The 26,164-nt window shown below is 36.3% G+C and overlaps 2 protein-coding genes and 1 pseudogene across 4 annotated transcripts; 1 reads left to right on the forward strand and 2 right to left on the reverse strand.

Moving 5' to 3' along the window:
* Positions 1-30: 30 nt before the first annotated feature.
* LOC115952772 lies at positions 31-7,424 on the reverse strand (annotated as a pseudogene). Its single transcript, XR_004083538.1, has 4 exons — positions 6,814-7,424; positions 5,624-5,955; positions 5,013-5,500; positions 31-249 (listed from the first exon to the last, which is right to left on the reverse strand). The product of XR_004083538.1 is annotated as a polygalacturonase ADPG2-like (transcript).
* A 6,786-nt stretch (positions 7,425-14,210) lies between these two features.
* On the forward strand, positions 14,211-16,164 carry LOC115987648 (glycine-rich RNA-binding protein 2, mitochondrial-like). 2 transcript variants are annotated; one of them, XM_031111242.1, is made up of 5 exons: positions 14,211-14,389; positions 14,948-15,016; positions 15,121-15,230; positions 15,345-15,516; positions 15,798-16,164. In XM_031111242.1, the coding sequence occupies exons 1-4, from the start codon at positions 14,290-14,292 to the stop codon at positions 15,390-15,392; spliced, it is 327 nt and encodes a 108-aa protein (XP_030967102.1). In that variant the 5' UTR covers positions 14,211-14,289; the 3' UTR covers positions 15,393-15,516; positions 15,798-16,164. The 2 variants fall into 2 exon arrangements, with proteins under 2 accessions (XP_030967102.1, XP_030967108.1); XM_031111248.1 differs by having other exon boundaries at positions 15,124-15,230.
* Positions 16,165-16,823: 659 nt separating this feature from the next.
* Positions 16,824-20,216, reverse strand: LOC115987682 (organelle RRM domain-containing protein 6, chloroplastic-like). The gene is made up of 4 exons (XM_031111275.1): positions 20,075-20,216; positions 19,922-19,990; positions 19,706-19,812; positions 16,824-17,189 (listed from the first exon to the last, which is right to left on the reverse strand). The coding sequence occupies exons 1-4, from the start codon at positions 20,109-20,111 to the stop codon at positions 17,115-17,117; spliced, it is 288 nt and encodes a 95-aa protein (XP_030967135.1). The 5' UTR covers positions 20,112-20,216; the 3' UTR covers positions 16,824-17,114.
* Between the last annotated feature and the right edge of the window lie 5,948 nt (positions 20,217-26,164).

Consider the following 26,164-nt stretch of genomic DNA (forward strand, 5'->3'; position numbering starts at 1 on the left):
TGCGGCGGAGGACTTAGTAGCGCCGAAAATCTAGTGGTTACGGAGCTTGGAAGCGAGGGTGGAAGAGTCATGGTTGAACTGGTAAGGAACATTGTTGTCAGGGTTAGACGGTGGCACTTCATCGGAGAGGTCTCTAGGCTTGAGGTCCCACGGGGTTTTGGGGTTGAGGTCAGGCCAAGAACACGAAGGCTCCAATAAGTCATCGTGGGTGTTGTTGGGGTCGAAGTGTGAGTTCTGGAGGTGTTGAATCTGAGAGTTTTGGATCTGTGGGGAGCTATATTTCTAATTTGCGTTTGATTATTGTAGAAGGGGAGGTGAACCAGGCGTGTCTGATATCAAAAGGTTTTATTTAGCCCCAAAAAAAAAAATAGCACAACATTTAATGTAAAACACAGATTTTTAGAATGGGAGGTGATCCAAGCGTTTTATTCAAAAAAAAAAAAAAAAAAAAAAAAAAAAAAAGAGAGAGAGGAGGACAGCGTTTAATAAGAGATGGAGTAAAATTAGATTCCAATTTCAGATTTGAATTGAACAATTAGAAGGATAAATCTAGACACATGGCATAAAATTATAACTCTAATTAGAAATTTTAATTTGAGTTTCTCTTTACATAAAATATATTATTATTATTATTATTATTATATATATATATATATATATATATAGATTATATATAAGGACAAATATACAAAATTCAATTATTTTTTAGATTTTAAAAAAATAGATTTTTTTTTTCATCTTTTATCCCCACAGATTTCATTGATAATTGTTATACTATTTTTACAATTTGCCATAGTTTTTAAAATATTTTATAATATTTGTTTTTGAAAAAAAAAATGTCAAACTTGAACTTACATAATATACATCTTCCATATAACTTAATTTTTTTTTTTTCATTTAATTGTTATTCAATTTAATTATATTATCAAAATATTTTTTATTAAACTGTGTATCGTATGGGCATAATACTAATATATATATATATGTAAGGACTCAATTTGTAACGATCCCAAACTGATGTATTGGGTTCGAACGTTAAAGACCCAAATAATAAATTTGTAGAGAGTGGGCTAAAAGGCTAGACCCTGGTCACCGGACAGTGGTTGGTCATGGTGTTCATGGTAATCGTGCAGAGGTGAACCGTGCTTGCCCAAGAAGTCTTTCTCCTCGGCACGGACTGGGAGGCTCTGGTTCTTGGCCTTTTTCCCAACCCCTTTTTCTAGATTGCTTCCTTCTCCTTTTATACTAGCATTTACCCTCCCCCTAACGTCCACGTGTAGGTTCAGCCTTTTAGGGCTGATACTTGTCCTATCAGCCCATACCCAAAGTGGTTGGGGGTGGTTGTAAAAACTGAAAAGTATTGCTCTGTCAAGCGCAGAGTACTTTAATTGCAGTAATGACAGCCTTTTTCTTGTCTTTTGTCGCCACACTGTTCAGGGGTCCTTTCCCCATCACTGCGAAGATGTTTAGCTATTCCTTTGAACCACTCCCATACCATACTCACCCTTTTTTTCTAGGAGTGCTTTGGGATGCCGAGGACAGAATTGTCATCAGCTATATCTAGGCCATTTGGACTTTCATTATATGTCATCGGCAATGTTTCTCTTCGGCTCGGGCCTTGGGCCCTAATGCAAAGTGGGCCGGAGTCACAAATTCTCTGGCCCCACAATATATAAAACCGAAACTTCTGAAACTTCCATAATTTTCCACGTCATCACTATTTTCTTTTTCTTTTTATTTTAGGTTTTATATCTTATTTATTTATTATTTCTCTTCAACTTATAATTATCTTATCAAGTGTTACAATAGTTTAGTTTAAGTAAAACTCTATTAAATGTATGTTTCAAGAGTTTGAAAATCCTACTTCAACTAAAATTCTATAAAAAAAATTTTAATATTTTTTTAACAAGTTTTATTTTTAAAAAATCTTTAGGGTTTCTTCCTTTCTTGCATAAGAACCCTGTATGGCATCAACACAAACATAAACCTTGATTTTTTTTTTTCTTTCTTGCATACAAACCTCCCTTTACAGCACCAACACAAATATTAAATCTCATTAGTATCTTTGCGTCCCACTCCTCGATGAAGGTTGATTTTCCACTCCTTCTTTGTTTCTTGGAATTATTTCTTTAGTATTTCTTGGAATTGATATATAGATTGCTTTTTCTTTTCTTTTCTTTTCTTTTTTGATGAAAATTGCATCTGCAGGAGTGTTCCTATTGTTGGAAAAATACATGTTTGTATCATATACAAAATATACGTAACGAAAAGTTAATGGATCTACTTCATTCGCAATTGATAACATGTACTATATAAATTTCAAAATATAAGAACAAGAGAGTGTACCTTGGTGCGGTGAAATTCAAAAACCAAAGATTAAGTACTTGGGAAAACTTTAATCTTCACTCCAATTCCACTTGTGCCCAAGAAGTGTAGTTTCTCAATCAATTTATATGTATGTATTCAAGGGAGAATAAAAGAGTGCCCTATACTCGCATACAAACCATTTCATTCTCATCCAAAATTCTGTATGTTTCTCTCTTTATAACTAATTATCTAATTGGGTTAATCTTTTGGGTCATTCCAATTGGGCTTTAGTATGTGGCTTGGAGTGGGACCAAAAGAGAACAAATAAGACTTTAGCTTCAATGAGCCTTGGGCTTTTCTGTCAACTTTTAACAAGTCCAAAGTTACTATTAATTATATTTAATACCACTATATAAATATAATTACACTCTAGGTCTTATTAATAAATTATATCCTAAGATTTTATTGTACGTGCAACTCCTTCATAAAATATTCATAATAATACAAAGTCATGAATGTAGACTACCATTTTGAAAATTACTACATCTTAATCTTTGAATACCCAGTTTAATTCTTTAAGTTATTTTTCATATATTTATGAAATCCAATTTCATAAATATATACTTTGGTAACTCCTTACTAAAGTAGTTAGGCCTAACATTCTGAATAACCAAACTCATTAAACTTATGTCAAGAGAATATTTTATATCTCCGTTAAGAGATTATGAATTCCATATTGAGAATATGTGTTCCATCAAGACTAAATGTGGCTACCCAAAATACTGAGGTTTTGATCGTTACTTTAGATCTTACTCTTGATATATCAAAGCAACCTATACTTCATGATCATGTCCATTATTCTCTCAGAATTAAGAGTTCATGTAAATAGAAATCGTGAGATTTATTATTCATTTGATAGTCGTTAGGAGAATAATAAATCTCACAGCGGTCCAGTTCAATATGTCTTAACTCTTAAAATATATCAACATATCAATTAGAAGTCTGCACTTCCATGATCAAAACAAATCATCTTAGTTGATATGTTATATAGTCTTCGCAGATGAAATGCCCAATTTCATCACCGACTTTGAACTAAAATTCTAACTTTACAAAGAACTTGTGATTTATATCTTCTGTGACTAAATCACATAAATCACATACTATGCATCTCATGGACTATATGATAATGTCCAAATATTCATGTTACCATTATTTTGGATAATAATAAAACAAATTTATTAATTACAACATTAAGTCATACATAACGTCATATGTAGCATCATACAATAGGAGCTATATAGGGTTTTTTTTTTTGTTGTTGTGGTTTTTAGATTGGTGGCAATCAACAGAGAGAGAGAGAGAGAGAGAGAGCAAACTAAGTTAAAGAGCACCATTGTGACTACTCATATTCAATAGTTGGGAACGTTTTATCTAGCAGAGCCTAAACATTAGGTTTAGTACTTTGATTTATTGTATTTTATCCAATACAAATTTTGAACCTGATCTTTTTATTGTAGAACTTTATAATTTAAAATTTAAAAACAAGAAGCATGAAGCAAGAAGATGAACTTCCTAAATTTGGTGGTGAGTCACTACTTCTGTTTATGAAATCAATATTTTGTGTTCATTATGTTGTAGGAAATCATGATTAAAAGTGAACACGTTTAGTATCTGAATTTAAAATATTTTATTCCATTTTGTAGAATTCAATAGGTGTGTTTGAAAGATTGAATTAATCTTAATTAAGTTTTCAATATCTTTTCATTATCCTCTCCTTATATCAATTTCAAATTCTAATCATGTTTTGACAAATGAAGGAGGTGATACTAAATTCCAATATTGTCACCATATTTATAATCAACTTATTGGTGTTTGCTTTTATGAATAATCATTGAATTAGTTATTATTTGTACTATATTGGATGTTTTAAACTAATACTAATTATTTCTACTAGACATTATATTAAATTGTATATTTTTAGAATGATTGAATTATCTTGATTGTCTTTTGTTTTGATATTTGGGTCTCTTTATTTCCATTCAATTTCTATTTTTGTTGGTCCTAACATCTAATTTAAGGGTCTGTTTGGATTGAACTTATTATTGCTGAAACTGAAAACTGAAAACTGAAAACATTGTAGCAAAATAATTTTTAAATGTGTGAAAAGTACCGTGGGACCTATTTTTAATATTTTTAAATGCGTGAACAGTGCTGCTACAGTACGTGAACAATGACGAAACAGTGCATGAACAGTGAAAATTGTCTCTGAACAGTAAAATCTGTCTCTCCTTAAACGCGTGAAAGTGAAAAAAGAAAAAAAAGAAAAGGGAAAAACGTGGACGCAGGATTCAGCAAACGCTGAATCCAAACCCACCCTAAATGTCTGATTTAGCCAATGGCCATAACAAACTCCAATCAATTCTTTTTTAGTTTAAAAGTTTCACCTAATTAGTGGCTAATTGACAAAGAATGAGAAAAACACCGTAGGGAGGTACAAAAACAGCACAAGACTACAACAGAGCTTGGTGGGCTTCAATTTCTATAGTTTCTGCCTCCCTATCGAGGTAAACTGATGTTATTTAGGAATGGAATATCATTTGAGTTATTAAGAGAATAATAATATTATTTTTTACTTTGACATCAAAATCAATATAAATGTTACACATTTATGATAAATAACACCGTGCATTGCACGGGTTAGCAACTAGTTTTTAGTACAAACTTGAACGAAAATTAAACAAAGAAATATTATTTACAGTTGAAGGCTTGAAATCAAGAGGATTGTTCCAGCGTCCTGATTGGTGATTAGACCATCTCATGTCAACATTTTCAACCTCCAAACCTTCAATGTGTTCCATGATGATCCCAGCAATGCTGTGATTAACAAGTCCCTGACATCCTGGTCTGTAATCTATCAATCCACCAGAATAATTTGTCCATCTTCTATAAGTCAGGTTCACATTTATGAATCTCAAATTGTTTAGTAACCCATGTTTAGAACCTGATAAGAATACACCATTTTCAGAATTTGCAGTGATGTTAATAAAAACTACATTTGAGATTGAACCCTCCTTTGCACTAGAGTCTCTTGGGCATGTTGTCACATATATAGGCTCCGCTCTTCCCCACCATGAAGGATCATAGTATCTTGTGCTTATGTTTATGTTTGAGAAGGTAACGTCACTTACATTTCCTACACAAGGTGAATGCTTATTATTTTTTAAGAAAAAAAAAAGGTCTAAGCATCATTGAGCTTAATTTTCCAATCATTCAAGAAAAATTCTCAATAAAACAAGAAAAGCAAGATGAGTGTTACCTCCATCACGTATTTGAAATCCCAGCCCTCTATGAGACTGTACAATTGTGATGTTGTCAAAAATTAGACCCTTGAAATCAAATGAACTAGCACTACCAAGTTTGATTGCTGAAGATTTTGTTCGAATCCAACAGTTTGTCACAATCAAGTTATAAAGGGGGCCAGTGTATGTCTTTGGACAAATAGCATCATCTCCTGTATCGATGTGACACCTTGTAATGACTGTATTATTTGAATCCTCAATATCAATCCCATCATTGTTAGGTGTGTTGAAGTTTCCATAAATCGAAACATCATGAATTGATGTGTTTTCACACCGTACTATGTGCAAGCTGTTCATAAGATACATGGCTATAAATAAGAGTGTTACAATATCAAAATATAGCAATTGACAATATCATAACTGTTTGCACCAAATTGATTATTTTTTTGTAAGTGCTAACTTTCTGTGCATTGTTATGAAAAGGGTTCAATTTGAATAAGAAATGAAAATGAAAATGAAGAAACACTTCATTTGTTTTGGAATAGTTTTTCTATATCTATAATTATCGCAGTAATACACTAATAGAAATATCAATTTTTTTTCTTTTTTCTTTTAGGTAAGTACAAATCTCTACTATTTAAAAGAGAGGGAGAAAAAAAAAAACTTTATTATAGTTTCCCATTATACATTTTGTAACAAAAAATTATTTAAAAGGGAATTTATTCACAACTAGACAATATGGAGGAAAACTAAAGGTGAAGTGTTACCTTAAACTATGAGAGGTCATTTGTAATATTCACCCTAAACCATAAATTTGTACAAGTACAATCAACCCTATTATTTGAGATTATTTTGCAATACCCCCCAAATCAATATCTAAATTAACAATCTCGTTAAATATAAATATATATATATATATATATATCAATTTCTTAGGTTGAACTGTTATTTTATCTATGAAAAAATATATATGAACTCAAAAACTTTATGGAAAGAAAACACACAAGAAGTACAAAAACAATGTGGGTGGTGGAAGAAATATTGAAAGTCAGAGAATAAAAATGCAACAAACATCACCTCTTCCACCATACGATATGTATAAACTACCAATCCTGGAAGAATAGCTAACTTTGAACAACAACAAAATCATTAAAAGGAAGAGGGAAAGCTAAAGTATAATAAGGGTATAGCGTAAGTGTATACGCACCACCAATATGCAGGCTCTGTGAGTGTGATATTCCAAACCCTAACATTCTTACAATCAATGAAACCAACAAGCCTGGGTCTACACTCATCTCCTAAACAAGCTCCGGTGGTGTTCCAACTCACCATCACATTCTTCCTCACATCAAACCTCTTCACAAAACCCAAACCATGTCCATCCACCACGCCTCCGCCAGTGATCCCCACATCACTCGCGTTCTCCGCCACCACCACGTACCATTCCCGCGATTCTTTTGGGTAGTCCTCCATTTTTGTACTACCCAGCAATGTTGCATTTTCTTTGATGTCCAATACGACGCCGGATTTGAGGAACAGGGTTTTGGTGAGGTAGGTTCCGGGAGGGAAGGTAACGTGGCATTGGGTGTGGTGGGAGGCGGGGCAGGCTTTGATGGCGGATTGGATGGCGACTGTGTCATAGTGGAGTCCGTCACCAATGGCTCCGAAGTCAGTGACTGATAGTGAGTGAGGATATTTGGAAAGTGGGAGATGGGTTGTGGATGCAATGGCTGGGTGTGATTGATGGATTGAGATTAAGAGCAGGGTGAGGAGGAAGAGTTGAAGGAGTAATGGCCTTACTGGGATTGCCATTTTTTTGTTTGACCCATTTGATATTGAATCGTTAACTAATTTTTATAGTAGTCTCATTCATTCGTGGAATTGGGTTTATCGTAGTTTATTTACTAAAATGTCTTTCTATTTTAAGGCTTAACTTATCTCTTACAACTCCTTTAGCTACAATGATCCTAAAAGTAAGAAAATTATTGTGAAATGAGACAAGATTAGTAATAGGATATATTTTATGACAATCTAAAAATAAATAAATTTGATAAGAAATGCTAAGTCCACAATACTTTCATAATATTTTTACAATAAATTTTAGATGATAACAAACTATTATTGTGGGGTAAAAAATTATGTCAATAGTGGACCTAGATTATAGCTTGTAACACGTTGTCACCTAAAATTTGTTATAAAAGTGTTGCTTATGTAGGATTTTGAAATCAATTCACTTAGAGTATTAGCATTGGATGTTTTAAAAAAATGCTATTCTAACACACATAAAAACTTACTTTATCTATTTTAGTATGATATTTAACAATACACCATACATCTCATCTCTTACCACCCCTAAAATGGCACCAATATTCTATTTATTATTATTTTTTAATTTTTAAAAAAAAAAAAAAAAAAAACCCCTTACCACAACTCACTCACTAGATTTAAGCAAATCAAGACCACAACTTGCAAAAACACCAAAAGCCCACAACTCAATTGATGCAATTCACTTAATGCAAAAACCCAGCTGCCCTGCCTCCAACTTGATTGCTACGATTCATTTAATGCAAAAATCCACAACTCAAAAACACCAAAAATCCATAACCAATTGCTATGATTTGCTTAATATGAAAATCCACAACTTGCAAACCACCAAAAAGTGATAGCACTGCCATTATAAAAGCACTATGCCAGCGCAAAAACCTTTGATCTCAACGCCTTAATGTCATTGCCAATCAACTTCTTTATAAACATCGTTGCCAAACTAAGAGAATTCAAGTTAGAGAAAGGGAGAGAGACAATGAGAAGAGAGTATTCGTGTGTGTGTGTGTGTGTGTGTGTGTGAGAGAGAGAGAGAGAGAAGGCAAGTGATATGATCCAGACGTGGAAAATAGGATGGGACCCAGCAACCTGATTCAAATTTGTGGGAAAATACTTGACCCAAACCTAAAATTTTCCACCCAAAGTAAAAATGGGTGATCTGTGATTTGACCCATTTTTTTAGGTTAAACCAATCCATATTTTAAAACTTTTTTTTTTTTTGTAAAAAAATAAATTAAATTAAGACAAGGTTGGTCTACTTGTTTGTATTGGTTTTATAATGCAAAACTCGAGCTCAATTAACAAGTATAATGTTATTGCCACTTGATTTTTTTTTTTTTTTAAAAGAAAAAAAAAATATCAATTTTTTTAACGTCATTCAAATATAATGGCCTAAAGAAAACAACTGAGACATTTATCTAGTTGTATGCTAGAGAATCTAAAAGATGAATGATTTTGACTTCTTCTCACTTGGATAACATGATTAGTAAAAAAAATTTAAATGTCAAATAACAATATAAATGCCAAAATAATCTGGTCTCAGTAGAGTAAAAAAACATATATTTGAAATTATAGACATGTTTGAGAAGTATTTATAAGTGTGAAAAAAGTAAATCTAAAGTATATCAATGAAATGACTTAAATTATGGATACTTGGGACTATTTTTTTAACAATCCATAGCCAAAATAAACAGATTTTCAAAATAAAAGATGATGTGTTCCTAGAGTGTATGTTTAGTAACAATGACATGATATTCATAAAAGAAACCATATATAAATAAGTAAATAATCAAACTTTGATCTATACTCCCAAATTGAAACAGAGTGTCAACTACAACACATCTAAAATTAAACACAACCATTAGATTATGAAATTAGTTTTCAAAATTTTAAATCTCTTATATGTTTTTATTTTTTGTCAAATTAACTATTCATTAGGGCATTTGTAATTTCGTTCTCTATTTTGGGATATTGATATTGTGTAGAAGTGAAACTTGTGTGTCTATTTTAATTAGATTTTCAAATTGTAGACTAAACTCCTTTGTATTTGTGCTATTTTGTTTTGGTTAGCAATATTGTTATTTTTATAATTTTATAATTGTTGAACAAATATCAATTTGTTGAGCTAAGCTATTTTGTGATATGGGTGGTAAATTCAAAATAATGTATTTTACACCAAATAAATGTGTTGTATGACTTACCAAGCGGCAAATGCGTGTTTTTTTTTTTAAATAATTTTTTTTTAAAAAAAAGGTTAAAAAAATACGAGTCGACCTGGCATTTGACAATTGAAACATCCAATGGAAGGGATTTTGTAATCTTTGGTGTGCTAAATGCTAAAAATTTAGAATTTAGTATACCCAATGCTAGTGCTTTGTCTATTACTATTACTACTAGCTTGTAACCACATGCATATGCATGGATATACTTAAAGATATACAATAAGAATATAAGATGCATAATATAATTCTTATATATATATATATAATTTAAATACTATTGATAGTCATTTTTATATTTTAACTCTTTAAAAAAAATTATAAGGGTATTATTACGTATAAAATGTAAATTGTCCATGTTTTATTTATTTTTATTTTTTTTCTATTGTGAAGCACTTTTTTTTTTTTTTTTTACAATTCATTTATCCTGGACTCTTTGGTTTTTATACTTAATAACTCACTTGGATGAATATTTATGATGTAGTCCCACATTTGATTCTAAAATTAAGAAATAAAACTCTTTAAGAATAAATAATTTAGGACACATGACGCAAAATTAGAACTCTAATTTGGAATTCTAATTTGAGTTTTGTTGGAGGACTTTCATCTCGGCCCCCAATCAGGTATTGTCCTCTTTGGAAATGGCATTGAGCCTTAGTCCTCAAGGATTTGTTCAATACCACATTGGGGAGAGATGCCTCCCACTCATGCCTTATAAGTAGGCCTGTTCAGGTACCGACCGACACCGAACCGATCCGACCACTTCACAAGCCCACCGTAGGTGTTCAACGCAGTGATCGGCGATGATCTGAACAAACCGAGGGCGTCCGGTGCGGCGAGCGGTGGCTGTTTGGCACTCCGCCGAGAAACCACACCGCACCGGCATATATATATATATATATATATAAATACACACACTATAATTTAACATGTATGTATCAATGTTTACAGTTTTTTATTTTCATGTTTCAGTAGATTGAAGAAAAACCAAAGAAGCCATGAAAGCAAATGCAAGGAATAGGAAGAAGAAGAAAGCGGCGCTGGACTTCACTTAAGGATAGGTTTTCTTTTTTCTTTTTATTATTTTATATATATATAAAATCTGGCACTAAAACTATGTCGTTTTAGGACCTGATATTAAATTTTAATACCAGCTCCAAAACGACGTAGTTTTTATAATCAGATTTAAATAATAATAAAAAAACCTAAGTTTATTTACCCAACCTCTCCATATCTCTCGCTCATCGTCTCATCCGCCTACCTCTTCCAGTCCCAGCCACAAAAGTCTTCATCTCACCTCTCTCTCTCCCCTCAACGTCCGCCACTTGCTGCCGCCGCTTGCTGCCGCCACAACTAGTGCTTGATGCTGCGCTTTTTGGAGTTTCACCCTCTCCTCTCTCCTCTTTGTCACAACACAAAACCCACAACACAAAATCCACCACCATTTCAGCTTTTTATCTTCAAGCACCTCTGTTTTTGCTGCCACCCAGGTCAGATCTTCAAGGTGTTGTCTCTGCCTTCATTTCCGGTGGTTGATTACTCTATTAAACTTCGCAGGTGAGTCAATCGATGGTTAGATTCAAGAATCTTGAGCTTGTTTGGGTTTTAATATTTGGGTTTGTAATTGGTTTTGAATCTTTTGATATTTAGATTTTATCTAAGTTTTGATTCGTGGTTTGAATCCTTGAGTTTTCTGGGTTTGATTTGGGTTTTAGATCTCTCTTCCTATCTGTGTGTGTGATAGACAGGTGGACACCGACCACCGCACCAACTGGAACCGCCACCGATGTTGCCGGAGAACTGTTCCTCAGGCGCGGAGGCGGCTTGGGATTTTAGGAAACCGAAGATTCCGGTGCGGTGCAGAAACGGCCACAAAAACCGGCCGCACCGCACCGTGTACAGCCCTACTTATAAACCTTTGGCCTAAGGATGAGTGTACCACTCATGTATAGTAATGGTACCCTCATCCTTAGGCCACAGACTTATAAGGCATGAGTGGGAGGCGTCTCTCCCCGATGTGGGATTGAACAAATCCTTAAGGACTAAGGCTCAACGCCATTTCCAAAGAGGACAATACCTGATTGGGGGCGTCACCGATTATAATAAAGTATGTAAAAATATGTGGAACTAGAATTACTTTTCTTTATAAAAAAAAAAAAAAAAAAAAAACCTTCTATAGAGAACAAGTTCCTAATTAGGCATCAAAGCATCAGTTTCATCTTGCCGTATAAAATATACCCTCAAAACTTCTAAAGGTTCACAATGGCTTTTTCTTTTTTTCTTTTTTAAAATGACCCTGTAGGGCGAAGAAAAAAAAGTTCACAACAACAGTTAAGTGGTTGCTTGAATGTGTGATTGACAAAAGAACACTTCAAATTATGTTCTTTACAAGTTCACGAAAGTCAGGAATTTTGTAAATGAAAAATAAAAATAAAGAGAGTAAGATGGAGAATAATTTTGATTAGAAATTTTGCGGCTTATCTTGTTGAGCCTAATCAGGCAGACGAATATGTTTGGTCCACAATGATTCCAATATAATACCTGTAGGGGCATTGGGCCCAAGAGCTCGTTATCCATATATACATTAGGCCTAAAGCCCAAGCCGAGGAATTGGGATCGTCCGAGGAGGAGTAAACATTGTCAAGGGAGTCCATGTTAGTAGATGACGAGGTCAGTTTTGGTTATGTTGGCACAAGATGGTAGTCCGAGGATAAATGTTTCCTCGGCTAGTCAAAGCCAAGGTCTGAGTAGTTAACCTGCCGCCAAGGGGATGTTCTAGGAAGTTCTGCTAGTACGGATAAGCATTGTGAGAACAGAGTACAGGGAGGAAGTTCTAAAATATCTAAAGAGAAAGATGCTACCACCGCACTAACTGCTCTGCAGCTAACTCTCTGGCCGCATTAATGTGGAGGTGATACCTAAACAGTGGCTTTCAGCCTTATAACTACTACCTAAATACTTCAAGAAGGTGCTGATGAAACAGGTATCAAGACCAATCATCTAGCCTGCACGTGAAGGGTAGAGATGAAAAAGGAAAAGGATATAAAAGAGGAAGGAAGTAGTGAGAGAGGAGATTGGAAATTGGTAAAGGAAATCACTTTAGCAGCTTAAACCTATTTGTAACCATTTCTAATCAATATATACTAGAACAGACATCCTCGGATTGTGTCGAGGACCAATTTACTTATATTATTCCAGTCCATTTCTGTTTGATTATCTTCTAAAATCCATTCTAACTGTTATCTCATTCATTAGAGCTTAGTTGTCCAACCCACTCTCTACAAATTCATTGTATTGGACTTATTGGGCTTTGATCCAATCGTACTTTGGGTTTAAGGTCCAAAACGTGTCCCTACAATACCCAAGCTTCAACTTGCAAACAAACCGCTGGTAAAACTTCTAGTTCTATGTCCACCCCAACATATATAAGAACCACAAATCAAGCAACTATAACAAAATTCAAACTTTCCTCTTTCTTTTTTCTATTTTTGTTTTGTTTTTTCAATCCACTAATGTTTCCTCATCAGATCTTCACAAAAATAGTACAAACTTATCAAAATATCAACTCATAACAAATTGAAACATAACAATTACAAAAAATAAAAAATAAAAAAAAATAACCAACTAAAAAAAATCACTAAAAAAAACACATATTTATAAACAAAATCACAAAGCATAAACACAATCACATTTTAAAAAAATCCCAAAAAACATACACCAAAGAAATGTAATATGCAGTTGAGTCAACTATAAATGGAAAAGGGTATAAGGAACCAACAAAAAAACAAAAAGAACAAAGAAATTGGGTCCAACTATAAATGAACATAGAAATGAAAAAACAAACCTTAAAAATTGAAACTTGGGTGCTCTATGGGGTGTTACAGAAAGACAGAGATACCTATACAAAGAAAAAATCTGAACTTTTGTTAGTGGAATATATATATAAGCCTGGGATGTTGAAAGGAGACAAACAAGGAGGGATTTTGACAAAAGGGCAGGGACAAACGGGATTTTGACAAAAGGGTAAGGTTAACGGACTTTGTTCTTAGAGAGAGGAGATGACTAAGGGTTTTCTGGCCGCCGATGAAAGGAGTGTCTCCAGTAGAGTGAGGGTTTGGGTGTCTGAATGAGTGGCCGCTGATAAGGGGAGCATCTCCGGTAGAGTGAAGGTTTAGGTGTCTGAAGGAAGAGAGTGTTTGAGTGTGAAAGTGTTTTGTGTTTTGTGTTTTGTGTTTTGTGTTTTTGAAAACATGTTTGAAATTTTGATTGTTGAGAAATCGAGTTTTTGTTACTCGAGTATTATAAACTCGACTTCTACGTGGTTCTATGTGGAAAATTTGTCCACGTAAGTTGTTTCAAAACTCCAGAACTCAAGGATTAATAGCTCGAGTTCCACCATTGAACTTGAGTTTTAAGAACTCAAGATGCTAGTTGTTCAATTTGTTTTGAAACGTAACGACTAACAAAATTCTTAGAGGTTTAAGGTTAAATGGAAAAAAAAAAAATCAAATAAAATATTTAAACGTTATCTTATTTATTTTTGCTACTTCCTTTAAAACGACCAACGTTTTAGCTTTACACTCCAGTCAAAACGTCAGCATTTTCTCCGCCGGTAGTGTTCGTCTTTGCAACGATAACAGAAAATGCAGTGCTCGAAAGATGGTGTTCGTATTTGCCGTACGACATTCCGTTCAGGCAGATGGTTGTGGGCCCGCCACGCTTCCACCAAGTTATTTGTTGGAGGTCGTTTCTAACTTTCACTATTCAATTTATCTTTATCTTTTTCTGAATTTTCAGTATCAAACTCATATTCCTAAAATTGCTCGATTGAGAAATTTATTAATTTAATTGGGATCTATTTGCTATCAATTTTCTCTAGTATATGTTATTCCAGGATGCGAATATAAAATATGCAATAGTTTAAAATTTTGACTGAGCGCACATAATTTCTGTTGGTTTGGGTTCCAAAATGGTATAAATAATTAGGTTCAATGGTTTTAGTGTTCATTTGATATGTTAAGTTTCTGGGTCCTGTGTCCTACACTTAATCAAATGAGAGAGGCCAATTGAATTCTCACATGCCCAAATGGAATACACAAATCAATAGGTTCGGCATAACGAGTTTTTCGGGATCAGGATTCTCTATAGTTAATTCCTTCGTGGAGTTCTTAAAATCCTAGCCAATCATGAGATTAAATTAATGGTTCAGATTTTGGGAGTCTTTTTATTTCCTGGTCTCCTGAGAATATCAGTACTTCATGGCCGAATTTTGTAAGAGTAATGTTAAGTTTTGGATTATAGGACTTTCCTATGATACTAATGAAGCTGTTCTAAAGGATGCTTTTGGACGACATGGCGAGATAATTGAAGGTAATGTAGTAGATTTTTTGGTTGTAACTTATTACTTATAGTTATGCTTATAGGTTTGATGACCATGAATTTACTTGAGGGTGTTATGCTCTTGTCATATTTAGCAGTTAAAGTTATATGTGATCACGTCAGTGGAAGATCAAAAGGGTACGGGTTTGTGCGGTTCACTTCTGAAACTACTGCCACCATAGCTCTAAAAGAAATGGATGGTCAGGTAAATTTACTTTGGCATGATATTATTTATTTATGCCTTACAAAGAGCCCTGTTAAGGGCCTAATCTCAAATCGAAATTAATGTGATTTACTAGCATCTTATGATCCTCTTCAGATGTTGGATGGCAGAAATATCCGTGTGCATTATGCACACCGGGGGTAGCAACTTGGATCTCAGGTACAAGCACTTTGAGGCATGGAGGAAGGTTGGGACTCAGTTCCGCTAACATTTTGTGGCTCTTGCCATGAGATTAATTGATGAAGCTATAAGCTATCTCATCTGTTGGGTAGGTCATTTTTTATGCATTAGAATTTAAAACATTGAAAGGGTACAAAAGTTGCAGTATCACCTTCTAAATGTCAAATAGCTCTTTTCATACTTCCTTGTGCCAATTAAATACTGAAAAAAGAGGAAAGAGTTTTTATGCCTACCTCACTGCTATGGCCATTTGCTTGATGGTGTGATGGAAATCTAGGGATTCAGATCTTTATCTTTGATGGTCGGCCTGGAGGTAGAAACTTATCATAAATTCCTTTAATTTGAGCTTATGCATGTATTTGTATGTAGGTGAACTGTCATGGTTGCATCTCCAAGTCTTCATGTGTTTCAGAAGTAAATGAGAAGCTGGATGCTGCTAAAGGTTTACTCAATTCAGCGGACTTGCTGCTGGATCCTATACATGTGACAGCCTTGGCATATTGTTAACTACAAACAAACAAACCTGTTTCTTAAAGAGACACTTTCAAGAGGATGAATTTTTTCCATCGTTTTTGAGGATTTTAGAATTTGGAGTGTCAAATCTCCCTGTGCTGACAGTTTATCTGTTTATGGAAGTGGTTTATCAATAATTCCTAAATTGTCCATTTTAGCTTAAGGGTTGAGCACATAAAGGGCTCTAAGGTTTTTGAAAGTTTTATATAATATTTTGCATTTAGCATGTTTTATTCGCAACCATATTCACTGTTAGCGGTGAATGAAAACTTATTTTGCTTATTTGAGCAGGGATAGTGGCGTTGAGGCAAATCACATCATGGCCTGAAAAGTCTTAGCAGTTATACCTAGATAGTGTTGATAAATTTATTTATTTCCTCAAGAAATTAAGTGAAATTTGTGTTCTGAATCTTGTATTGTAATACTAATAGCATAATGTTGAAGGTACCAAGTAGGGCAAAGCCACTCCCCATTCCACCTTAATTTTTATTTTTTTTGAATCCGGGCAAAGGTGTGGGAAAAATTTAATGATTTCCAAATTTGTGGCAATTTGAAATACATTTCATAAGTCACTGTACTAATATCCTTTACCTGTACAATTAGTGAGAACTTTAGCCTGCTCAAAATCGGGATAGTTATCCATCTCTTGATGCAGTAACCTCATAACTACGCTTTTCTATTTCCAATCAAGATGTTTTTGCACTCCTTTATCTTAGGGTTTACAGTTTACTACCTTACGGCTCCTAAGATCATCTAGACTTCGGAACACCATTTCCCCCTTTATATTACAAAAGCATAAAAATCATGAGTAGATAAGGTGCCCCACTTCAACTGATCTTTAACTCAATAAGAACCATATCAGTATTTAATAAACACAACAACTTGCTTTTTGGTAAATCATAAGAATCAGACGATATTGCACATTGCTCGTGTGGTGTTACAAGTTCAAACAAGCTAAAAGTTCTGTTCTAGAAAGAAGAAATTAACTAGTATGCATTCTAATTTCCAAAGGAATATGCATAATATTTCTTTCTTTTGGTAGCAAGAAGAGAAGAATTGAAAAAGATTGGGGGCTACTTTGTTTTACAGTATGCTATTAATCATTTGACACTAATAAATCTCAACAGCATTTGTCACACAGATCTCTGCATGGAGAAAAAAAAAAGAGCCTTATTATTTTGAGGTAGCATCCTCTCCAGGTTTTTCAGTCTCTGCAACTTCCACAAATATCAGTCTTCCATCAACTATCTGTGCAAGAGAAAGAAAATAATAAGATAAACTGGCATTTGGTGCTTCGAAGACATTAAATATGAAGTTAAGCACAAAACGCAGCAATGTTGATAAAATTTGAGCTTCTACTGCATATTATGGAAGGTTAAAACTCCAAGTAGTTGCCATGTAGACTGAAAAACAAACAAACAAAATACACTATACTCCAAAATTATGGGATTTCTTTTTATTTTTTATTTTTTTGCTGGATAAGAAAATTTGAGATGAAAAAGCTGCTACAGGCTAATTGAAGTAATGATCTTGGTAAGGCTATTCCCATCAAGACCCTACAAACAAAAGAGATGCAAAACAAAATCTAATACATATTACTCTATAATTACTTTTTTTTTTTTGATAAGTATATTACTCTATAATTACACTTCAGCAAAAATACATAATAACATCCACATCTACTATCAGTCAATCACTAGGGCTTGAACTCTTTTAGCCTTTGTGAATGAAGTAACATAAGTTCACAGGCCTACCTTAAAGACGAGATAAGATTTATTTATTTTAAAATTTTTAATTTAATGCCTACTTACAGTAAATAAATATTCAATAAAAGTCCAACATTATTCTATCTTGAAAATCATTACGAATGATTAAAAATGATGGAACAACATTGAACAGCCATTACGTTCTAACATTTTAAAGCATAATGACCCGTCGCCTCTGACTGTTAAATAAGTACATACGTTCAAAGTTACAGTGCTCCAGAAGTCTCATCACAGGTGAAAGGATATCCTGTGCCTGCTGTATACAGCGGGTCACAGCACATGGGCCCCATACACTGGTGGGGCCCACACGTTGTGAGAGACCTGTTGCATGTAGCGGGCATAGGATATACCTTCTCCTCATCACAGTCGTATTCATGGATTATATAATAATGAAAAATTTTCAAACATAATTAGCCTTAAAAAAAGAAGTGTTACCATGTTTTTGGTTCTGGTATGCATAATGCTAATCAGCAGAAGAATGGAAATCAACTACTATAAACCAGAACGTTATGACAAAAATTTGTTCTCACTTAAATGTGTGCCAATTTATTGGACTTCGTATGTAAGATTTCCATTTAGTACAGATTGGCACAATTTAAATATTTAAGGACAACATAAATGTTTGCCAATTTATTAGACTAAGTACGTAATGTTGAACTTTCTTTTCTTGAGCAGATAAGATTGAATCATTAACATCTTTGAATGATGATATAGACCAACAAAAAGGAAATGAAAGTAAATACTTACATACAGAGATACAATTCCTAACAAGATAAGTTGAGGGTATCTGGGGCTCTCTTCTTCTTTTTATTTTTATAAGTAAATGTTTCAATGATTAAACACAAAGAAGGCGTAATCCATGTACACAGGTACACCAAAATTAAGCACTACAAGTATAACTGTCACGCATCTCAGGCATATGGGCAAAATAGAATAGAGCAGAAGCATTCATTTACTCAAATAAAGATTTAAGGAATAAAAGCTTCAGATTGAGAACAAGTTTTTCACATCCTTTAAATTTCTAGCATTTCTCTCACTCCAAATGCGCCACTCCAAATCACAATATTGCTGCATCTACCAAACCTGCCTTGGAAACTCGCTAAAAGCTCCACAACGCACCCCCCTTGTGGCATAACCCGGTAGGCCCCAAAAAGAAAAAACACCATACTCCAACTCCTCTTAAATGACTGAATATCTAAAATAATTGGACAAGCACTCAAAGCAGAAGGGTGCATCCTTTCTCACTTTCTCCAGGTCCAGACACCAACTACAGTTCTCTGTGGTGATACCAAATTACTAATTAAAAGATCATATGAATCTTCAAAAGTCTAACCCGGCATGAATAAGCTCTTTCATCTAAGTTGGACATTAAAGTTTTTTTTTTGGATAAGCTCAGACTTTGAGCTAAATTCATAGAAGAAAAACCCCTCCATAGCTATTGCAAACCTCAAATTGTTATGTATTGCACTAAAACAAACACGACAATGCATTTGCTCTAATAATAGTTAAATACTTGCAAGAGTGTCAACCTCATTTTCTCAAAGACCTTAGTTATGTGTTTTGACTTAATAAGAATTTCTTCTGATCATCCATTTTCCTTACCTTCATCTTCCCCGAAAATATGATTATGAACCAAACAAACCTTTAAACTACTCTTCCTTGCATTTTCCATAGGTAAACACATCTCAGGCACCCACACAGATGAACTTGATGACCTAAAACTTCACCCTCTTATGGGGGGAAGAGATGCCATTTGGTCCAAATTACTAAGAAAACCAATCAATGATAAACTAAAAAAGAAATTCCCTATTCCTAACTATTGGAAAAACCCCATCAATTTACTAATATACACAACACCCAATCAGTAATTTGAATATTTAACCCAGATATTCTAATAAAACCAGATTAAATTACATATGAATTTGCATTAGAATTAATTGTAATAGTATTTTAAGTGAAATAATTGAGTTCTATAACGCAGAGAGAGAAAGATGATACCCTGCCATTCATGGCCTTCAAAGCCTTCTGAGCCTCTACCTCTGATTCGTATGTGACAAAGCCAAAACCTTTGGGCCTTTGGGTTCTTGGGTCTTTAACTAACCTAGCTACGGAAAAAAGTCAAAACAATCTCAGAGAGCAAAAACCAACCAAATAATATTCCTCACACACAAAAACTAAAAACAAAAAAATCAGTTACTTGCACACATAACATACCTTCTGTAACTACCCCAAATCGCGAAAACAACCTCTTCAGATGTTCATTTGTGGTGTACGATGATAATCCTACACAGACAACAGCAAGAATTAAAACCACGGCTCTGAACAAAACCCACATGTGTGTATCTGTGTGAGAGAGAGAGAGAGTACTGCTAACGAATAGCTGTGAGTTGAGTTTATTAGCCATCTCAGTTCCAAGTTGGTGTTCTTCGTGCAAGAGTTAGTGTATGTATACATTGGCGTAGGTCATAGAAACGATGTTTGAAGGGTCGTTTTTTCACGTTTTAATTAAGAGTGTGAATTTGGGAGTCTTTTGGCTTAATATATTGCTAAATTCGAAATTTATATGCGTTATAGATCCAACTTATTTAGTGAAATAAGGAAAGAGAGTGAATTTCAGCAACGGTGTTATTGAAATTCAACAAAAGTAAGTGTAATTCCTCTCCTCGCTTGTAGGAGCTCTCTCTCTCGTTAGTGCGAGACATCTCTCCCTTAGGGTTCTAAGGGGTTGAATTTTCTTTCTTTTTCATTGTGACGCTACCATGGCAAATGAAGTTTCGAGCATACTGGAGAACATGCGACTGACTACAGAAGAAGAGGAGACTATTGAGATCCCGGATGATGGAAGGAAGGAAGGGCTGGAGAATTGTGCGCTTAGTCTAATTGGGAAGTTCCTCACTTGTCGTCCCTTCAATAAGAAAGCGGCTATTTCTACATTGAAACGAGCATGGGGTTTAGAGGAGGCAGTCCAGATTGTTGAGGTGGGCACGAACCTGTTTCAACTCAAGTTCCACTCTAAGTTTGAGATGACTAGGGTGCTTAAGGGTGGGCCATGGTCGTTTGACAACCAGGTTCTGATGCTGCTTCGGTGGAAGGCGGGGATGACGGCGGAAAACGTTAAGTTTGAATCCGTTCCTCTATGGATACAAATATGGGGCGCCCCTTTCGATATGATGTCGCCCAAGGTTGCAGAGGCGGTGGGGAGTAAACTGGGGTCGGTGGTCGAAGTGGAGAAGAATAGGAAAACGGAGGGGCAGAGCTACTTTATGCGGGTTAAAGTTGCGGTTCCATTATCAAAACCGATTCGAAGGGGTGCATTCTTGGCTGGTTCAGAGGGTGAGCGGCATTGGGTTACCTTCAGGTATGAACGGCTTCCACTGTTCTGCCATCATTGTGGCTTACTAGGACACGATTTAAAGCATTGCGCTGCATACTTTAGTGCAACTAAGAAGGAAGGAGAGATAAGCTGCCAATACGGTGATTGGTTGAAGGCGTTGGGTGGGCGAAATCGTTCACCTCCTCGTCGGAATAATGTCAGGGAGAATGCCACTGGGGAGTTTCACCGGGATGAGAACTGGACTGCTCAGGCCAGTCATGTACAGGAGGCGGCGGACGGTAGGGATAGGGTTTCAAACCCTAGTGAACAAGATACGTTACTTGCGGATTTGCCTAACGGACATCAAGGAACAGAAAGGAAAGTGGCTGATGTGGCATCCGAAATTAATGGGATGGAATCTACAAATAAGGAAGGGCCGGGTTGTGGGGTAACTGATACAAGGAGCATGTCTTTTAGTTCAAAACCGGGGTGTGGTACTGAAGGAGAGGAACACATGCACGTGGCTGGAGTGGACTTTGGAATTGGGCCTCACAGCCCAAAAACAAAAGCAACGTGGACTAGGCTGAGGCGTATGGATATTGGGCCGGTGGAATTAATAAAGGAAGGGGCAAAGTCTGTATTGGGGAAAAGAAGTACACATAGAGAAGAAACCAGTCAAAATGGAGAGGAGCAAATTGAAGTAGTGAAGAGAGGGAGAAGCAATGTGGATCTTAATTCAAAGGAATCGGCGGGGGTGCCCATGCACCCTTGCCGATCACAATGAAACTTCTTAGCTGGAACTGCCAAGGGCTTGGGAACTCTTGGACAGTTCGAAGCCTTCACAAGTTAGTGAGGGATCAAGCTCCCACAGTCTGTTTCTTAATGGAGACTAGACTAGATAAAGATGGTTTTGCTAAACATGGTAGAGAGTTGCCCTTTCAGAATAAGTTCATTGTTAAAAAGCCTCATTCTGGGGGGGGATTAGCACTGTTGTGGAAATCTGAAGTTCGGTTAGATGTTATTAATTTCACAGATAATCACATATTAGCGAAGGTGGTAGAGGATGATGGTTTCACTTGGTTTTTGACTGGGTTGTATGGGTGGCCAGAAGCTAGTGAGAAGAAGAAGTCTTGGGCGCTTTTATCTCATATTTCCTCGTTTGTGGATGGGCCGTGGTGTTGTATAGGTGATTTCAATGCAATTTTGCATCAGTCTGAAAAGCAGAGTAGACATCCACCTTCGTATAAGCAGATGGAAGAGTTTCAGGCAGCTTTGGAGTTGTGTCATCTATATGATTTGGGTTTCCAAGGGTACAAATTTACTTGGAATAATAAAAGACCGGGGGCAGCTAATACTAGGGAGAGATTGGATCGAGCTGTGGCAAACCGGGAGTGGAAAGAGAGGTTTTCAGCTAGCACTCTTATCCACGGGTTCAGTCATGCATCTGACCATGTCCCAATTTTTCTCCAAACAGGTACAGACCGTGACTTCAGGAGGAGTGGGCCTCGGGGTTTTAGGTTTAAAGAATCTTGGCTGATGTGGGATGATTGTGAAGATGTGGTAATGAATTCTTGGACTCATTCGGGTGGTGAGGTTGCTGGTCTAAGTGCAACGGTGGATAAAATTAAGGAGTGTGGGGCGGATTTACTGGCTTGGGGGTCGGCCAAAACAGCTCCTGCTGTGAAAGAAATAAAGATGTTGACTAAAAAGATCAAGAAGATGAATGAAGAAGAGTTAACGGAGGAGAGCAGGGAGGAGGTGCTTGTAGCAAGCAAAAAATTGGATGATCTACTTCTTAAACAGGAAATCTTTTGGGCACAACGTTCTCGGGTATCCTGGCTGAAGCATGGAGATAGGAATACAAAGTTTTTCCATTCGAAAGCTTCTCAGAGGCGCAAGAGGAATTTCATTCAGGGTATTCAAGACCAACATGGTAATTGGGTGGAGGATATTGAAGAAGTGGCGGGAGTGGCTGCTAATTATTTTGAGACAATTTTTCACTCAGGTACTTGTGAGAGAATGGAAGAATGTCTGAACACAGTCCCTCAAAAGATGACTACAGAGATGACAGAAGAGTTGATGAGGCCGTATAGTGTCAAGGAAGTAATAGCAGCATTATTTCAGATGGGACCGACCAAAGCTCCAGGACCTGATGGTATGAATGCTCTTTTTTACCAAAAGTTCTAGCATATAGTTGGTAATGATGTTTGTTCTGCTGTGTTGGATTTTTTGAATTCTGGAACAATGTTACCTGAAATTAATTACACTCATATTGTTCTTATTCCAAAAGTAAAGGTTCCGGTGAAGATGACAGATTTCAGACCTATTAGTCTGTGTAACGTAATTTACAAAATTATTTCTAAAGTTTTAGCTAATAGACTGAAAAGTATTCTACCCCAGTTGATCTCCCCCACCCAGAGTGCTTTTGTGCCAGGAAGACTTATAACTGATAATGTGCTGCTTGCTTATGAAACCTTACATGCCATGCATGGGAGAAAAAAGGGGAAAAAATGTGCTCTAGCTTTGAAACTTGATGTCAGTAAGGCTTATGATCGAGTGGAATGGGATTTTTTGAAGGGTATGATGTTTAGATTGGGATTTCCGGGGGTATGGATTAATAGGGTGATGAGCTGTGTCTCCACTCCTTCTTTTTCAGTTCGGATTAATGGTAAAGCATATGGAAATATTATCCCTTCAAGAGGGCTCCGCCAAGGGGACCCTTTATCACCTTACCTATTTCTTTTATGTGCAGAAGGTTTTACGTCTTTGCTTTCCAAAGCAGAATCTGAAGGGCGGCTTCATGGGGTCCAAATATGCAGACGGGCTCCATGTATTTCACACTTGCTTTTTGCTGATGACTCCTTAATATTCTGCCAAACAAGTCAGGAAGAAGTGCAGGTGGTCTCTGATACATTGCAATTGTTTGCAGAAGCTTCTGGACAATGCATTAATTTTGAGAAGTCATCTGCATATTTTAGCAGCAATACTTCTAAGAGACAAAGACAATGGATTAAACAAGCTCTGGGAGTAAGGGAAGTGGATAGATTTGATTCTTATTTGGGGCTACCGACTTTGGTTGGAAGGGCCAAATATCAAACCTTTGCATATCTTAAGGAACGGGTGTGGAAAAAACTTCAAGGGTGGAAAGGCAAATTGTTATCTCGTGCTGGAAAAGAAGTTCTAATCAAGGCAGTGGCACAATCCATCCCAACTTATACCATGGGAGTCTTCTTACTACCGGTAAAGCTTTGTAATGAATTAAATGCACTTTGTTCACGGTTTTGGTGGGGGCAAACCGGAGATGAACGGAAAATTCATTGGAAGAGTTGGAAATTTCTGACAAAACCAAAGAATGAAGGTGGGATGGGTTTCTAGGATATTAGGAGTTTTAACCTAGCTATGCTAGGAAAGCAAGGGTGGAGGTTGACTCAAGACCATAATTCACTGCTAACGAGGTGTTTCAAGGCCAAGTACTTTCCAAGATGTAGCTTTCTGGAGGCAGGAGATTGTCCTAACAGCTCCTATGTTTGGAAGAGTGTGTTGGCTGCTCAATCTATTCTACAAACAGGGTGCTATTGGAGGGTGGGCACAGGTTCCTCAATCCGAGTAAAGGAAGACAGATGGATACCGAATCATCCTGAGAATAAGGTATTGTTTCCAACTGAAAATGATGAATGGGAATGGAGAGTCTCAGATTTAATAGATTGGAATGTGCATGAATGGGATAAGGAGAAGATTAGTATATGTTTCAACCAGTTTGATGCAGAGGCAATTTTGAAAATTCCATTGAGCAGGAGACATGTACAAGACAGATTGGTCTGGAAGTTTGGGCGTAAGGGGAAGTATGAGGTTAAGTCGGGTTATCAGGTGGCTCGCATGTTAGATGACGATTCCAATGGAAGGGAGGAAAGTTCTGGCCCAAGGAGAAACCGTTGTCTATGGAATAAACTTTGGCAACTCCATGTGCCTAGTAAAATCAAAGTTTTTGGCTGGAGGGCCTGCCTGAATATTTTGCCATCAAAGGTGAACTTAGTTCGACGGCAAGTGTTGCAAGAAGACAGGTGTGATTTATGTAGACAGTGTCCAGAGACGTTGGTTCATGCAATTTGGGATTGTGGTGCTGCTAAGGACGTTTGGGCTGGGTCCACTGTGCGGATACAGAAGTGTGGTGGGGAGTTTGATGATTTTATGCAGCTTTTTCATGCTATGATGGCCAAACTTTCAGTGGAAGAGCTCGAGACTTTTTTAGTCCAATGCTGGCTCATTTGGCATCGTAGAAACTTGCTGGTACATGGTGGCTGTATGCAACACCCTATGCAGTTAAACAAGAGAGCTACAGATTATCTAAAGGAGTACCGTGAGGCTCAGAGCTCCTTGGCAGTTGGTTCAGTCTCTGCTGATTTTCTGCAGAACTGGAAGCCTCCAATGGGTCAGCTATATAAGCTGAATTTTGACGCAGCTATCTTCGCTAATAGTTCAGGGATTGGTGCGGTGATCCGGAACGCTGCTGGGGAGGTTTTGGCAGCTCTTTCTGCAAGGGGGGCAGCGGTGATTGACAGTGAAGAAGCGGAAGCGATAGCCTGCCGGAAAGCTCTGGAGTTTGCTATTAATGCAGGCTTCTCGGAACTGGTTGTGGAAGGGGATAACTCAGTAGTTTTGTCCTCTGTTTCATCCATTCATCAGGACTGGTCGCGATTGGGTGTGATCTATGATGATATTAGACACTTAGCAGCAGGTCTTCATTATGTTGCTTTTAATTGTATTCAGCGTAGTGCTAATTCAGTAGCCCATTCACTAGCTAGATATGCAAATGTTGTAGATGAGGATGTTGTGTGGTTGGAAGAGTCTCCACCACCAGCACTTGATGCCTTGTATTTTGATTCTTCTTCGCTTAATGAATGAAGTTTGACAGGGCTTTCAAAAAAAAAAAAATTCAACAAAAGTATGAGAGAGAAAGAGGAAAAGTGGGAGAGTGAAATTTTTGAATTTCGGCAACGGTGTTACCGAAATTCCTGCTGCCTAAATTCTCTGCCCCCAAAAAAAACCAATTGCGGCAATGTCATTGCCAAAATAGGGAAAAAAAATTGGTAATTGTGGCAATGCCATTGCCGAAAATGGGAGGGAAAAAAAAATTGGAATGGAAT

This window comes from Quercus lobata, chromosome 1, assembly GCF_001633185.2.
Source record: "Quercus lobata isolate SW786 chromosome 1, ValleyOak3.0 Primary Assembly, whole genome shotgun sequence".
Taxonomy (NCBI): Eukaryota; Viridiplantae; Streptophyta; class Magnoliopsida; order Fagales; family Fagaceae; genus Quercus; species Quercus lobata.

Bases quoted from the DNA above. Each gene is read 5' to 3' on its own strand.
- LOC115987648 (XM_031111242.1), top strand. From the start codon at position 14,290: ATGCAGTGCTCGAAAGATGGTGTTCGTATTTGCCGTACGACATTCCGT. The intron at 14,390-14,947 runs GTCGTTTCTAAC...TTTGGATTATAG, and splicing joins CACCAAGTTATTTGTTGGAG to GACTTTCCTATGATACTAAT. The intron at 15,231-15,344 runs GTAAATTTACTT...GATCCTCTTCAG, and splicing joins TAAAAGAAATGGATGGTCAG to ATGTTGGATGGCAGAAATAT.
- LOC115987682 (XM_031111275.1), bottom strand. From the start codon at position 20,111: ATGGCTAATAAACTCAACTCACAGCTATTCGTTAGCA. The intron at 19,813-19,921 runs GTATGTTATGTG...TTTTTTCCGTAG, and splicing joins ATTTGGGGTAGTTACAGAAG to CTAGGTTAGTTAAAGACCCA. The intron at 17,190-19,705 runs GTATCATCTTTC...TCTCTTGCACAG, and splicing joins TGAAGGCCATGAATGGCAGG to ATAGTTGATGGAAGACTGAT.